The sequence below is a fragment of the Bos indicus genome, chromosome 5, assembly GCF_029378745.1.
Source record: "Bos indicus isolate NIAB-ARS_2022 breed Sahiwal x Tharparkar chromosome 5, NIAB-ARS_B.indTharparkar_mat_pri_1.0, whole genome shotgun sequence".
Lineage (NCBI taxonomy): Eukaryota > Metazoa > Chordata > Mammalia > Artiodactyla > Bovidae > Bos > Bos indicus.
In genome coordinates, this window is record NC_091764.1 from 70,035,084 (window position 1) to 70,052,061 (window position 16,978).

Here is a 16,978-nt window from a genome sequence, read left to right on the forward strand (position 1 = left end):
ACACCCACATTTTCTGTAGAAAACTTTTAAGACCTGCCACCCCAGAACTAATTTCCCCAGGGTAGCAAGCCGCTGGATGGGCTGAGCTTCTTCATCATCACCCCCACTTTCTCTTACGCTTGGCCCACCTCGCTCATGAGTGTCACCTGTCTGCCTTGTCTGTGTGTTCGGGTCTGTAACCTCTCCCTTACACTGCTGGCTCCAGATCGGCAGTGGTTACTCAAGGTCGAGGTGGTGATGGGGGTCTCTAGTTGGAGTGGCCTGAAGGAAGCAGAAACCAGAAAGTATAAAAGTACCCCCCAACACACACACACACCTCACTGTTCCAGCCCTGCCCCTGGAATAAAATAGCACAAAGGGTGATTTGGAGACCGAAGGAGACCCTCCACACTCATGCTGTCACAGAGGCCACCCCGGGGCACTGTTCTGGGGTAGGGTAGAGCCTCACAGATGGATGGGACTCAGGAAATAAGATGAATATTAACAAACACTGCCAGGGTTAGTTTTCAAATCCTACCCCTCTCCATCAAAAGGTTTTAGGATGGACTCGACATAAGCCTGAGGGTTCCATTATTATCACTAAACACGTAACAGCTACCCATAAAGATCAAAAGTTTCTTGTTAAATATTTTCTGCTAAATGTATATTGCATAGATGTGTATCTTTTTAAACAAAAACAATAATAATTTTATAATAACAAAATCAGCAATGTGATAGAAGCAAACATTTCCAGCCATTAAGGATGGTAAATTCTAGCTCATGGAAAGTCATATTCATCATGGGTATTGGGTTTTGGGAATTGTCATTTTTGTCTTTGTAGCTTACATATTTATTAAATATAAAATATTTTAATGTGTATATAAAATTAATTGATTTGAGGTATTCTTTTAAAAAGGAAAAAAAGAAGCATTGTCATATTTCTGAGGGTGACTGTCTTCTGGTTCTATTCCCCAGCTTGGAAGAGACAATCTTAGGGTCATATCAGGGAAATAGATATGGTTTTAGGACATAGACGGAGAGGGCAATGGCACCCCACTCCAATACTCTTGCCTAGATAAACCCCATGGATGGAGGAGCCTGGTAGGCTGCAGTCCATGGGATCGCTAAGAGTTGGACACGACTGAGCGACTTCACCTTCACTTTTCACTTTCATGCATTGGAGAAGGAAATGGCAACCCACTCCAGTGTTCTTGCCTGGAGAATCCCAGGGACGGGGAAGCCTGGTGGGCTGCCATCTATGGGGTCACACAGAGTCGGACACGACTGAAGTGACTTAGCAGTAGCAGTTAGGACATAGAACTAGACACTTAGGAAGGGTGGAAAGGCTTGACCTTTTAATGTGCCAGGTAGTAAAAGCATCCACTTGTGTGCCCACAACAGCCTACATGCTCATGTGCACACACAGACACACTCTCTCCACTTTCCAGACAGACTGTATGTAAGTTAATCAGCAATTGCTACCTTTCCCATCTTCACTGGACAGCCACCAGACACATTCCTGGACCACCCAAAGGATCAGGATTAGTGAGGGGGATGAGACATCATGTAACATCTCAGCTAATATCCCGGCGAGCTTTCCTAAACATACACAAAGCAAGTCAGACAAAACAACATCTGACCAAATGCCCCCACCGCCAGATACTTAAAACCAAGAGCCAAATATTCAGGCCCTTCTGGATACACTAAGCGGGCAATTTGGCATTCATATCTCAGCCATTCATCCCACAAAATCCTTTGAGTGCCTACTGTGTGCCAGACACCTGGCCTCAGCAGGAGAAAAAAAAAAAAACACCAAAATAATAAAACGTGGTAAGTGTTATGAAGGAAAGTGAGTGGAAATAGAGGACAACCGGGCATTTTAGATCCTATTCAAATGATGCGGCTAGAGAAGGCCTCTGCATGGGTGCTACACTTCACTTGGAACATACATGATGGCCAGGAGGCCAGGGCAGGGCGAGAGAAGAACATTCCAGCAGCAGGAGCAGTCAGTGCAAAGGCCCCTCAGGTGTCAGTGCCCTCCCAACAAAGAGAACTGACCTGCATGACAGAAGGCCCATTTACTGGGCTCTTACTCCCTGAAATGTGCACCTTGCAAACATTACCCCAAGGAATATCCAACAATGGCCCTCCTAAAGAGATGCATACTATTATATCTCTATTTTAGAGGTCAGGAAACTGAAATTAATCTCCTTGCCTGCCTCTGATCAATCAGCTGGTCAGCAGCAAGGTCAGGATTTGAACTCAGTATGTTTCAATCCAGAATCTGAAATTTCCATATTCAGTTGTTCTCATTATCATTAGAAATCAACCCAACGCCTGTGTCCTTCAAAGCATTCTACATTGATATGAGGAAGATTTTACCTGTACTCGGACAGTCTGCGTGTAAAAGGGGCTGTCAGTATTTACATCTGATTGGAAATTCACAAGCATTAGGAGACTTAACAGGTCCACGTGTCTTTGAAATCTTGTTTCATTAAAGACATTTTTGAAAACATGCAAGGAAAGGAAATGATTCTGGAAATGTTTTTCTTTGCTTTTATCAGTATTGTTCCAACTTGCTAGTTCCAACTATTGTTCCGAGTATTGTTCCAGCTCTCAAATTTAAATTCTACTATGAGGATTGCTGGGGAAGCCACAGATTAAACACACATACACACTCACATTCAGACTTACATTAACAAACCACTGAGCTGTAAGGTATAGTTTTCCTTTTCTTCTATCTCAATTATTCATCTTTGTTTTAGTCATTATAGTCACATAAAAACCGAAAAACAAAAACGTAGACCATAAACTGCTTCAGAATGTATTTAGATGAAAAATACACCTTGCAACATTTCTGAGGTTGAAATCTATCATAGTCCCAAGGGTAGTGGGACCTTTTCAAAATCTGAGCCTGTCAATTCTCAGGTGCTAGAGACATGGGTTGTTAAACACAGAGCTCTCACCCAACAAGCTCCCATCAGGAGGCTGACAGATCTCTGGGCCTCATCCCACTGTTGCACCAGGTCAAGACCAAAGCTGGAGTGGGAGGGTGGGAGGGAGGAGGTGTGGGGAATAGCAGGTTTGTTTTGACCTAGGCCACCGGGGAGTCGTTTCTTATAAACAGAGACATGAGGAGAGAGCCACAGAAGACAGTATACAGATCTTCCAAGTTACAGACTCATCTTCTGAGTTTTCTTGAATTTCAAAGCACTTAGCGAAGCCCCATGAGTAGATTCATTAAAAAGAACTGAAAGAAAATAAGGGGAAGGGTTTGAATCTAACAACCCATGAGCTAATGAGTTGATTGGATTGGATTTCCAGGCATCTCGAACAGTGATCCACAGTGCAGACATCACGTTCCAAATGCTGGAAGACTGGAGGAACGTGGACCTCAACAGCATTACCAAGCAAACCCTTTACACCATGGAGGACACTCGTGATGAGCACCGGAAGCTCATCATCCAGTGTAAGATGCTCCACCAGGGCGTGTGTCTTTTTATTTGTTTAAAAAGAAAGAGTATGTTGGTAAACAAAGTGGCACTCCCACCCAGTCCTTCTCCCTGGGATCCCATCCCTCCCCTCCTGTTGTTCCTGTTAAAGGGGTTGGCCCAGGGGGAGGAGCCGGTTGATTTACAAGGACATGGGTCCACATTGCTGGGGAAAATGGGTTCTGGGATATCGGGCAGGACACATCAGGCAGAAGGCCCCACACAGGACCCTCGGTGCCAGCTGCCATTCCCTGGGTGGCATCAACAAATGAGGAACAAAGCTTGGCACCTCTCTTGGCGAACGTCAGCCTGGAGGTAACTGGATGTGCTGCCTGCTTTTCCATGGAGAGTCATGGGAGTCAGCCCACATATTGGCAGGTGAACCTGTCAATCACAGTAGATATCTGAGAAGGAAGTGGATGGTGACTTACTTCTGTGAACTTGTGACCCCTGTGGGCAAAGACTGGGAGACTATTGCTCCAGATATTATCCTGATATGGTCGGGTTGCTGTTCTTGGCAGCAGAGGACATGGGAGGACTACAGAACACCACCATCCTTAACATATGAGTTTCTTTCCTCGCGACCTCGGAGCTCCTCTCAGGCTCATATTTCTTCCTCTGCAACAGCCTCCAGCCTGCTTTCCCCTGTTGAGAATGTTAGAGATTGTCACTAAAATCATAATTCAGCTGATAGACTGCCTAGTTTATGCCAGGTCCTGAGGGGAGATTCGCTTATCACCCCCATATTACAGATGAGCAAACTGAGCCTCCCTGAGCCAGTGAACCTTGCCCAAGGCAGCAGAGCTGAACCTGGAACCCAGGTCTAGTCTCCGTGTCCTACCATGCACTAGTGCATGCCAGCGCAGACAAAAATAATGAGATGTGGGCAAGCTTCAGATGTTCTAGGACCATTCCAAGTTTTTACAGTCATGCTCCCTGTCCTGTTTTTCCTTCTAGAAGGCATTGGAGAGCATGACTGTGAGCACCCTAACAGTGCTGCTGCTGCTAAGTCGCTTCAGTCGTGTCCGACTCTGTGCGACCCCAGAGACGGCAGCCCACCTGTCCCTGTAATTCTCCAGGCAAGAACACTGGAGTGGGTTGCCATTTCCTTCTCCAATGCATGAAAGTGAAAAGTGAAAGTGAAGTCGCTCAGTCGTGTCGGACTCTTAGCGACCCCATGGACTGCAGCCTACCAGGCTCCTCTGTCCATGGGATTTTTCAGGCAGGAGTACTGGAGTGGGGTGCCATTGCCTTCTATCTGTACCCAGATGGTCGTGCCCCCAGGGCCTCACACAGGGCCAGGTGTGGAGGAGGGGCCCAGCAAAGTTTGTGGAGGACCAAACCAGAGGGGTGAGAGCCCAGAGTGATCCAGCTTCCTGGTTCTGCTCACCATTCCTAGCAGCACTGGACTCAGCTCTCTTCTCCTCTCTCCAGCTTTCGTGGGGGAAGAAACTGTAACCCAGACTCATAGGGAAACATACAATCACCACTGCTTGTTTTGGGGCCAGGCGCTGAGCCTCTGCTGGAGCAGCATGCAGATCACTACTGCCTCTCCTGGAAAGAACCTGTTGGGCCTTTCTCTTCTTGTTTTCTTCCCTGGAGGAGGGCACAGCAACCCACTCCAGGACTCTTGCCTGGAGAATCCTATGGACAAAGGAGCCTGGCGGGCTACAGTCCATAGGGTCGCACAGAGTCAGACATGAGTGAAGTGACTTAACACGCGTACACACTTCTTGTTTTCTTAGGCTAGGGGCAAAATGTTGCCCTTTGAATCTTTGTATTCTTCTAGAGGAAGGGCGGAGAAGGCAACGGCAACCTACTCCAGTACTCTTGCCAGGCAAATCCCATGCACAGAGGAGCCTGGTGGACTGCAGTCCATGGGGTCGCTAGGAGTCAGACACGACTGAGCGACTTCACTTTCACTTTCTTGCATTGGAGAAGGAAATGGCAACCCACTCCAGTGTTCTTGCCCGGAGAATCCCAGGGATGGGGGAGCCTGGTGGGCTGCCGTCTCTGGGGTCGCACAGAGCCGGACACGACTGAAATGACTTAGCAGCAGCAACAGCAGCAGAGGAAGGGAGTCGTAATGAAGTTTAGGTCAAGCCACCTGGTACTTACTGAATGCCTGTCCTGGGTTGAACACTGGGCTAGATGCTAAGCAGAGAGCAGTGAATAAGATAGACACTGCCCTTCCCACATGGAGCTTAGAGCTAATGGCAAATCAGAAGTCAAAGAAGTAATTTCCAAATGGTTGCTTGTGTGCATGCTAAATCACTTCAGTTATGTCTGACCCTTTGCAACCCCATGGACTATAGCCCACTAGGCTCCTCTGTCCATGGGATTCTCCAGACAAGAATACTAGAATGGGTTGCCATGTTCTCCTCCAGAGGATCTTCCCAACCCAGGGGTTGAATCCATGTCTTTTATGTTTCCTGCTTTGGCAGGCAGATTCTTTACCATTAGTGCTACCTGGGAAGCCCTTCCAAATGGATGAGTTTTACCAGAGGGAATATACTAAGTGATGCAGTGACAGGATGCGGGAGATTGAGGAAGCCTGAAGGCAGATGGCCTGGCACATGGGTTCACCCTTGCTCCTTCCAGACAGCTGGGAAATCAGTCCCTGAACACAGCGAGCTGGACCAAGGGCAGTCTGAGAAGGACCAGGGGCAAGTGTGTACTGAACTCTTCTTCCCTTACAACCAATTGACAAGTCTTCAGATTCTTGCTTGAGGGGGTTACCATGATGTCCATGATGTAGATGCTGGCAGGGGATGCTCATTTACCTTCAATTAAAAAGTGCACATAAGGATTTGAGCATGCTGATTAGAAGGAGTGTTAAGTGGTGCTGCGATGAGAACATAGGGTTGGGATGCCTGACAGACCTTAAGTCAAATGTTGGCTCTGGTGGACTCTGGCTACCACATCTGTAAAATGGGGATAATGCAAAGAGATTAAATGGGACAATGTGTGCCTTGCTCTTGGTACATAGTGTAGAGCTAGTGTGGTGAAGAGGTTGCAAGGCAAGTGCTTGAGTCCCACTGTGTTTGAAACTTGCCTCTAACCAGAGGTGAAACCTTTGGAAAGTCACTCATCTCTGAGTGCCTCTGTTTCCTCACTTGTCAAAGAGGGAAGTAATAACAGTACCTACCTCTGGGGGCCATTCATCCTTCCAACAAACATTTGAGCAGCTACCAAGTATCAGGCACTGTTCTCGGTTCTGGCCTCGTGACATTCACATACATGCTGGAGGTTGTCTCAGTTTAGAGGGTGTGTCCATATAAAACATTTTAGGGCAGTACCTGGCATGCGGCAAGCACTCAGTTAATGTTGGCAGTTAACACTTTCACTGCAACCATGATCATTATCATCATATCATCATTGATTGAAGCACAGTAGCTTGGGCACACAGACCATGCCAGGAAGGGGAAAGTGTCACCAAAGAGAAAGTGGTGCCAGTTCCTGTTCTGCCACCAACTCATCCTCTGACTCTGAGGGGGTCATTTGACCTCTTAAACATAGCCTCTTAGACATAGACATGAGACATCCTCATCTCGAAAATGACACAGATCAACTAAATGGGTTTGGAAAGTCTTTTCTCGTTCTGAAGTATTTGACTTTGGGTCCTGCAAGCCAACCTCTTGCAGAAGCTATCACAAGTAAAGTAGAGTAGATTGGTTGGTCCTGGAAAATGGAACAACAAAAATTGCTGACAAATGAAAACTGTAGGAATGTGTGGTTCCTGAATTATGGTTTGATTTATCGAGCCCCACAAACAAAAATACACAAAAAATATAATAAAAGATGTTGTTTTTGATTGGAGATCATCACAGCAATGTCTCTACTTTCTACAGTGCTCCAGTGATTGCAAAATCTTTCTAGATTCAGTTGTTTGACTCGTGCCTGAAGACAGGTTGTGAAGTGATAACGATTATCCTCCTGTTAGTGATGTGGAAACTGAAAGCCCAGAGATTGGTCCCTCTACTCCACAAATATTTGTTAAGCATCTGCTACATGTCAAGCACTAAGAGGCTGGTTCAGCTACTTGGCCAATACCATCATGGTTCAGAAACATTTGAATGATCAGATGTGCTGAGAGAGTGCAAGAGAGCATTAGCATGTGTCTGGCCTGTTTGCACAAGCAAGCACTTGCTGGATAAGAGCTATGTCACAGGGAATGCACCAGCTAATAAAGATATCAGACAAAGAGATAGCAGGGGGATACACCCATGAACACCGCTAACTATAACAAAGGGCTCTTCAAGATATACTGAAGGTAAGAATACAAATAATTAAGGGCTATGAAATATAGAGGAAGAATGATCAGCTCTGCTGAAAGGGGGCATAAGAGGGTAAATAGAATTTCACAGGAGGATCATTTCCGCTGTTTTGTGATGGACTAAACAATCCAAGCTCTAAAATTACTGCAGATGGTGACTGCAGCCATGAAATTAAAAGACGCTTACTCCTTGGAAGGAAAGTTATGACCAACCTAGATAGCATATTCAAAAGCAGAGACATTACTTTGCCAACAAAGGTCCGTCTAGTCAAGGCTATGGTTTTTCCTGTGGTCATGTATGGATGTCAGAGTTGGACTGTGAAGAAGGCTGAGCGTGGAAGAATTGATGCTTTTGAACTGTGGTGTTGGAGAAGACTCTTGAGAGTACCTTGGACTGCAAGGAGATCCAACCAGTCCATTCTGAAGGAGATCAGCCCTGGGATTTCTTTGGAAGGAATGATGCTAAAGCTGAAACTCCAGAACTTTGGCCACCTCATGCGAAGAGTTGACTCATTGGAAAAGACTCTGATGCTGGAGGGATTGGGGGCAGGAGGAGAAGGGGACGACAGAGGATGAGATGGCTGGATGACATCACTGACTCAATGGATGTGAATCTGGGTGAACTCCGGGAGTTGGTGATGGACAGGGGGGCCTGGCGTGCTGCAATTCATGGGGTCGCAAAGAGTCGGACACGACTGAGCAACTGAACTGACTGACTGAACTGAAACAATCCAAGCAGAGGTTTAAAGGAATGGCAAGTAAGCTGGGGGTGGCCATGGTTGAAAGTGTTCCTAGGCATGGAAGATGAGCCTGGAAAGATAAGTCGGGGTGTATTCTCTAAATCTTTGAATGTTTCTCTGTTTAAACCCAACTGCATGGTGTGGGGGGCTCTCCTTTATTTGACAGTGTATCAGGAATTTGACCACCTCCTGGAGGAACAGTCTCCCATTGAGTCCTACATCGAGTGGCTGGACACCATGGTGGACCGGTGTGTTGTGAAGGTGGGTCAGCTGAGCGGAAGGTCCCGGCCCTGTATGGCAGTCCATCACTCTTGTTGGTGGCACTTGGGTCGCCAGCAGCAAGCTAGCTGAGTGTTTCCTCGGTGGCCTCAGAGCCCTAGGGATCCAAAACAAAACTTGCCCACCCCCCCACCCTTTGGAGGTAGGCAGCAAAGAGACTCAAAGGAGGCAAGACTCTGAGGCTCCCTCCCCTGGCTCAACCAGGCCAGAATCTCTTTTTTCTGTTGTACACATTGAGTCTTGACTTAAGATTTCATTTCTTAGAGTGTACTTTTGCTGCTAAAAATCAAAAGTCAAAAACCACCGTTCCATGACATTAAACTTAGAGACCCATAAACCTTCTTGTCATTTTTTATAAAAAAGAATAATAAGTGAAAATCAAATCAACCACTCTTAGAGCTGTTCACTCTCTCTTAGGTGGCTGCCAAGAGACAAGGATCGCTGAAGAAGGTGGCCCAGCAGTTTCTCTTGATGTGGTCCTGTTTTGGCACAAGGGTGATCCGGGACATGACCTTGCACAGTGCCCCCAGCTTCGGTAAGTCCACCCCAGCCCCCTCCAAACCAAAAACGTCTTCTCTGGGCTCCATGGATCCAGTCCATCTCTCCAGAGTTAGGCATGGTCTTGTTGTCTCTGAGACCATAACGACAGCACCCGGAAACATCCTCTGTTCTGGGGGACATGATGTTAGGACTTTCAGGGAGAAAGATGGCATTGCATGCTAAAGGAGAAGTATTCATATCTGAAGATGAGAGGTTGGCACACACTACTATTTGAGTTTAAAGAGGAGTAAATAGCAATGGCTGTGCTCCCCTTTTTCTGGAAGCCCCAGTCATGGCTACTTTTACAGGACTATTTTGACAAGTTTCATAGTGTGGATATGCCAAGACTGGGCACATGAAGAAGCCCCTGAGTCCAAACATTTGCAAATGGCTTGACTGACAGGCCAGCGGTGGGTAGACAAGTTTCTTTGATGACATGCCCTGGTCTGATCCCTCGTGAAGGACTTCTGCATTCATTTTCCCCTTTGCTTTCCTGACCCCTTGGGTTTGCACCACCTCCAGGAGACATCCCTACCCCAAGTCCTTGTCTTCTGTTTTCCAGTGTTAACGGAACTTGAAATCTCTGCCCAGAGGTGCTTCTAATAGTCTGTGGGCAAGAACCTAATCACTGACTTGGGGGGAATATTATGTTTCCTTAGAAAGAATGGCATATGCACGGAGTTCAGGTCATCATTAAACAAGTGACGTAGGACTTCTAGGCATTATCCAGACATTTGAAATCTCAAAACCGCTCTGGCCTTCAATTTTCTAGGCATTTCAGCAAAGGGCTGTTGGTAAATTTTCAGGGTAATTACCTTGTTCTCTGTTTAACTTTGCAAGTAGAAATGTGATTTTTGCTTCTCATTATCTCCAATTAAGCCAATCAGCTCTGGGCTTTGCTCTGGGTTTAATCTGACACTTTTCCATCTATTTTTTTTATGGTCTTGTCAGTATTTTCCAGTTGTGCTATACAACATGGTGAATATGTGTTGAAACAAAGAATGCACTATTTTTTCTAAACAGCTCTGTCCGTGAAAGACTGTGTTTACCCAATTGGAGAAGTGTTTTGTTGTGGATTTCTTTAATCTCAGCATTGGGAAGTTCTCTGAACCTGCCTGCACCATGGCTACAGATGGAAATTCTCTTTGAGCTGTGTATGGAAATGCTCTGGTGACCGCTACCTGGGCAGTGACATCAGACACGGCATTTTGATGACTTCCAGTTCAGCATAGTTAGTGTTAGCACATGTTACCTCTGGCTCTGGGAAAACCATTTGTGCATAACTGCTTTCAGTTAAGCCAATGGGTAAAAAATACTCAAGATTTTTTCATTGTTTTAGAATCAAAGAATGAACGATGCCACACAAATAAATATATACACATCCACAAAGCAAGCATCCTCTCCTTGCTTTATATCTTATGCTTCAATTTGCTGATTCTTAAACTGACTATATTATCAAATACCCTTCATTAGATAGAGAATGTAGTTGACGTTGTAATAGTCTTTGAAATCCATTTGTATTTACTAAGTTAACAGTCGATGTTATGGACAGTAGAACAATGAGAGTTCAGTGAATAAGTACTAAGAAAAACTATTCCTTAAAATGTGTTTGTTTCTTTTTGAACCATACACTATTCTAGGATACACTGGAAACTCAGGCAAATGGCAAAGAATGGTCACAAAACTTTTAGAAAAGGAAAGGAAAAAGATATGAACCCAATTTCACGTTTACTGTATTTTTCAACCCTGAACAGATGGAAATAATACCTGTCTCCAAGTCCGTTTAGCAAGGTCTCTGAAATGGTCCTGCTCATCCGACTCATTGTTGAGTTTTGCGGCTTGGGGTGACAGGCAAGTTGAAAGAATTTGCGGCAGACAAAAGCCCAGCTCCCCCTTTCTGCCTGTATATGTCAAAGACACAGTTGGTGGTTGTGTTTGGGTCATGTGTTCCCTGTATAAAAACAGCTAATTAGGAAAAAGAGCCCTCTGTTCCCTGGCCCCACCCCCAGCCGCAGGGGCCAGCTCTATATATCTTATAACTCCCACACGATCCTGGCCCTGTGAATGGTGCGGGCGTTTGTGTGTCCGCGTAGCAGGCTGACCGTCACAATGATCGTGTGGAATATCACAATGATCCCGCAGGGACTCTATCACCTCTTCCCAGAAGAGCCTCTTTCAAAGGTAGTTGACTCCTTTCTTCTCCTTAATTCCTTTTCACTCTTTTCTCCCTAATTCCTTTTCACTGAAAGAGCCTATGCTGTGAACTAAAGTAGCCAGACTTTCTTTCTTTGCTGCAAGCAGCACTTTCTAGCAAAATTAGTCAGCAAAGGTAGGGTGGTGGGCAATGAACTTTTCATCCTAATGGAGCTGAGGAAATTAGAGACTCCATTTAAACAACAACAACAACAATGCATTTGCGGTTGACTGCTCTGAGTCCAGTTCCTAGGATACCTGGCTCCCGAGGCAGGCAGGTGTCTTTACCCTTTCACTCTGGGTTTTCACCAGATGCCCCTGTTTTCACTGTTTGGGAACATCCAGAAGGCAAACATAGTCCCCGGAAGTGCTTCAGCATGAAATGGTGTGGAAAGCTGCCTTGGATTTGAAGGCTAAGGGGGTGGGGCTGCGTATCATTTCCCAAGTTTTCACCTTTCTACACACTTTTGTCCTGGCCTAGAGTCAAAGCTCACCCGCTCAGGCAGGGCAGGGAAGCCACATGGGAGCAGCTCCCAGGCCAAGTGACTGTGACGGACGGAGCCTCCAGACTACTTCTCAAGGTTTGGATGTCCTGGCCTGGCTCTCTTACCCAGAACCTGCTAAACTGCAGAATCTTGACCTTCAAAATGTCATTCACAAGCCCTCCAAGCTCCAGGAGGCAGGAATTGCTTTCCCTGTATTGGAGAGAAAAAGCAGAAACCCAGAGAGGAGACGGGGCTTGCCCAGAATATACAGCAAACTGAGCTGAGCTCCCCCGCTAGGGGCTCCCCCGCTAGGGCCACACTGCTAAGGCTTCTTCTAACTTTCTTCAGCCAAATAGTAATAAGAAAAACAAAGTAATGTTTATTCAGGGCCTAATATACACTAGACACAATATTAGGCACTTTCTCACTGAATTCTCACAACTTATGAGGTCCACTAGCAGTGCCTCAATATAACAGACAAGGAAGCTGTGATAGAACAGGAAGCAAAAGCAAGATAACGCTACTCTTTTTGACAAGTGTGTAGGAAGCACACAGTACCATTTAATTCTCACATCAACTCTGCAAGGCAGACAATGATAGGTATCTTTTTACTGAGATGGAGGATTTTCTTGCCCAAAATCAATATGGTAAGTGGCAGAGCTCTGTTTCAAAATCAGATCTGCCTTGCCACAAAAGCCATGCTTTCTCAATTACCATAATTAAGACAAATATCCTGGGCTCAGATGCATGGCATGAAAAAGGCTAGATAAACTGTTTACCCCTCGTTGATGGTTTTTCTAAAGCCATATTGATGGAATAAAAAAAAAAATTAAGCTATGAGAGAAAAGAACAATAATTAGATGATCATGAGTAATAAGAGATGCCAGAAGACAAGTGTTGAGAACAAAGAACTGTCAACCATTATTGAAAAGTGAGGGCAAAGCAAAGATATTTTCAGTTATACAAAAACTCAGAGAACTGTGGCGCCTGTAGAACTTCACTTTAAAAAATTAAAGGGTACATTTCAATAAGAAGAAAAATAAAACCATCACTAAGTTCTGGGATGCAAGAAATAGCAATGTTCTAGATATTGTTGTTTACCAAAAGTGTAGTGGTTTAAAACAAAATTATGCCAACAGATTCGATGTGTCAGGAATGTGAACACAGGGATGGCTGGTCACTGCTGTATGATGTCTGGGACCTCAGAGTCCAGCAGGGATGGCTGGCCTCTGTTCTGTGATATCTGGGACCTCAGATGGGAGGACTCAAAAGTTGGAGCTCACCCAGCTGGAGGCTGGAATCCTCTGGAATCCTCAGGTGTCTAGTGCCTGGGCTGGGATGATTTGGAGCCTAGGACAGCGGATCAGGGTGCACTCAAATGGCCTCTCTGTGCGGCTCACTTTCCGTGCTGTGTGCTCACAGCACGGTGGCCTCTGAACAGTTCAACTTCTCTCATGGAGGCTCAGGCCCCCTGAACAAGTGTGCCAAGGAGGGAGCGACAATGCCTCTTACAACTCAGTCTCAGAAGCGAAAGTGTCACTACCCTTGCTCTGGTGATAAAAGCAGTCACAAACCTCCCGAGATTGAAAGAAGTGCATAGACCACCTCCCACCCCCTCCGCCCCCCCGCACAACACACACAATTTTCCCAGGAAGGTTTGTTAAAGAATTTGGGGGCCATATTTAAGATGAAAGAAATTTTAAAATATATAAGCAAATTTAAGTAACTTTTGATTGTAATTTAAAAACTTTTGTTGTGTGTTATAAAAAGGTAAAATTAAACTGTAGGAAACAATAAAACACAGGGAAGTGGGGAGAGAATCTTTCAGGAATAGTTAGAGTATGCTAAAGGTCTTTGTCTTGAAATACTATATAACTTTAGATTTTGTTGAAACGAATGTATAGTTTGGACTTAATAGGTGTGTAGGATATAGAATCATCACTAGAAGAATAGAATCGTAATTTGCCAAAGAAAAATGGAAAAATGTGAAAATTTAACTGACAAGAATTAAGAAAATAAAGGAAGTTTAGAAAAAATATAAACTCAAAACATGAAATAAGATGCTAGAAATAAGATCAACTAATAATCACAGTAAATGAAAAGATCTCTTCCCTCAAAACAATCAGGCATAAACTGCAACTTTTACTAAACCCTTAAGAAGCATAAAATCCTTAGTTTATGAAAATTAACATGAAAATCAGTGTTTTAGAGAATAAAAACAAAAGAAGGAAAGCTGATATAATCTCAGCTTCAAAAACTTAGAAGAGCTGTAGAGGAAAAGGAAATTATGACTCAACCACACATAAATATAGATGAAAATATTCATCTATATATATGAATAAAATACTAGCAGATCAAATCCAGGGCAAATTTTTTAAAAATCATGGTTGATGAGTAAAATGCCAAGAATTCAAGTATGATTCAAAGTCAGAAAATTACTCATTAACATACATTACAAATTAAAGGTCTTCCCTGTTAAAAGAGAAAAATTATATGAACATCTATAGATACAGAGGAAAAAATGTATTTGATACAATTCAGCTCTCAAGTATAACTTTTAAAAACTCTTGGCAAACTAGGAACAGAAGGGAATTCATTTAATATGTTAAAGAGTATTTTAAAAACCTGCAGAAAACAGTATACTAAGTGGTGGAACTTTAGAAGTTTTCCCATTTCAGTCATGAATAAGAAACAAATGCTTTTTAATACTGTTTCTGATAGCTATGTACTGGAGGTGCTAGCAAATGCAACAAGAAAAGGAAATGAAATATAAGAATGGGAAAGGAAAACACAAAATCGTCTTTATAGATGTCATGATGGCTGACAAAAAATAATCTACAAACTAACAGAACAAATAAGAATTCAGGCAGGTTACTGACTTCAGTTTTAAAAAAATCTTTAGCACTCTTACCATTAAACAGAAAATAGCTATCTCTATGTATCAGTCTATATGTCCATATTTATATTTTGCATTCATAATAGCAACAGAAAGGTGTCAGTAAAATAATTCTAACAAAAATTATTTTAAGGCCTTCAAGGGAAAAAATTTGAAAGTATTATTTACATGTACCCTGTTCGTGTTTGGAAAATAATGTGATAAATAATTTAAATACAATCTTCAAAAAAAAATACCCTAATAGAAAAATGGGTAAAGAACATGAATAGACAGTTCACAGAAAAGTAAATTCAAATGGAAATAATCATATGAAAAGAGGTTGCACCTCTCTAAAAATTAGGGTACTGCAACATAAAGACAGTAACATTTCACGCCCTTCAGATGGCAAATACTGTATTAACTACACTACCAGTAAGGGTGTGAAAAATACTAGTGAGCAGTTTGGCACTACCTCATAAGACAAGAATGTAGATGCTCTTGGACCCAGAGATTCTACCTCTGGTCCTAAACAGGTACAGAAATTAAAAAAAGAGACTCATTAGAGCCAGTTTCCAGTAGTCAAAACTGTAAATAACCTAAATTCCATCAACAGGAGAATGGACAAATAAATCGTGCTATGGTCACACAATGGCCATGGCCATTAAGCAAGAGCAATGCGCCTCGGTGTGGATAGATCTTTAAAAACCCAAGGTATCAAGGGCAGGTTGCAGAATGCTCTGTAAAATATGGTACCGTTTCTATCAAGTTTGAAAATAAAAAACAATATCATTTGCTTTTGTGGATATATAAATGTATGTAGAAATGTGTTTGAACAATAAATGGCAGATTTGAGACAGTAATTACATAAGGGCACGCTGTGTCAGAGCATGTTAAGGAAGGGAACACTGGGGCTTCATTTTTATCTTCAATTAAAAAAAATTCAAATATGTGAAATGTTAAAAATTTATAGAGCTTAGTGTTGAGTACACTGGGTGTTCATTTTAAAATTCTCTCTCTTTTTTGCGGGGGGGCCTTCCCATGCAGCATGTGAAATCTTAGTTCCCCAACCAGGGATCAAACCCAAGCTCCCTGCATAGGAAGTGTGGAATCCTAACCCCTGACTGCCAGGGAATTCTCTTAAAATTATTTATACTTTTCCGTATGTTTGAAATTTTTCAGAAGAAAAAGCAGTGCTTTGATTCTATAAGATGGCATTAACTATGTCATCATATAACAACAACAATCTCCTTTTGTCTGTATCCTAAAACCTTTTTCCATAACAGACTCCAATGCTCAATAGCTCTGTAACTTTAGGCAAGTGCTTTAAAATCTTCTGAGCTTTCATTTCCCCATGTGTTAACTGAAGATAATATCTTATTCACAGTGTTGTTGGAAAATTAAAAGGGCTTAGCACGGTGCATATGGTAAGTGGTCAGTGCTTACTCATTTCATTCATTTGTCTAACAAATAACCATGGAGCCTCCACTGTGCCTGACACTATTCTAGATGCTGAGTGTAGAACACTGTAGGGGGTGGGGGTGGGGTAGATAAAAAGACATAAAATTCCTTCCTTTTATGGCACTTACAATCTAATGTAGGGAGGCACATAATAAAGATAAATAAATTCAGTCTATAGAATAGCAGATGTGTTAAGTGCTAAGGGAAGAAATAAAGCAGGAATGTTAGCTGTAATTGCCTCTCTCCTGTCTGTCTTTGATGTTTCTATCTTTCCTTCTCCCTCCCCTCTTCTTCCTCTCATCAGTCTTTCTGAATCTCCTTTTTCTCTTTCCTCCCTTCTAATTGAACTGCTCCCATGTCATGACACCCTGGCACTGAACTGCTTGTTGCCTAATAATCTTAAGGATGGATTTCTGCTCACCAAGGACACTGTAGCTTTTGTGGAGTCAGTGACTGAGCTTGAAGTTTCCTTTGTACTCAAAGCACTTATCACAGTGGTGAGCGAGCAGCAGTAGCTCTACAAACTTTACTTGTTTGAGGGATGATTGAAATTATCAGACCAGTTGGGTAGCTGATCAGAGTCATTAGGAGGAGAGATTAAATCCCCAAATCAACACTTCCCCTGGAGTACTGGCCTCCAAGCCTAGCTCTGATATTTTCTA

At 43.5% G+C, this 16,978-nt stretch overlaps 1 protein-coding gene across 4 annotated transcripts in view; it reads left to right on the plus strand.

Moving 5' to 3' along the window:
- Positions 1–16,978, plus strand: part of RFX4 (regulatory factor X4) — a 172,317-nt gene that overhangs the window by 122,760 nt on the left and 32,579 nt on the right. For all 4 annotated transcript variants that reach the window (XM_019961241.2, XM_070789656.1, XM_019961240.2 and 1 more), the window contains 3 exons: positions 3,304–3,448; positions 8,653–8,747; positions 9,183–9,300. In XM_019961241.2, coding sequence (XP_019816800.1) covers positions 3,304–3,448; positions 8,653–8,747; positions 9,183–9,300 — 358 coding nt within the window. The remainder of the gene's footprint in view (positions 1–3,303; positions 3,449–8,652; positions 8,748–9,182; positions 9,301–16,978) is intronic.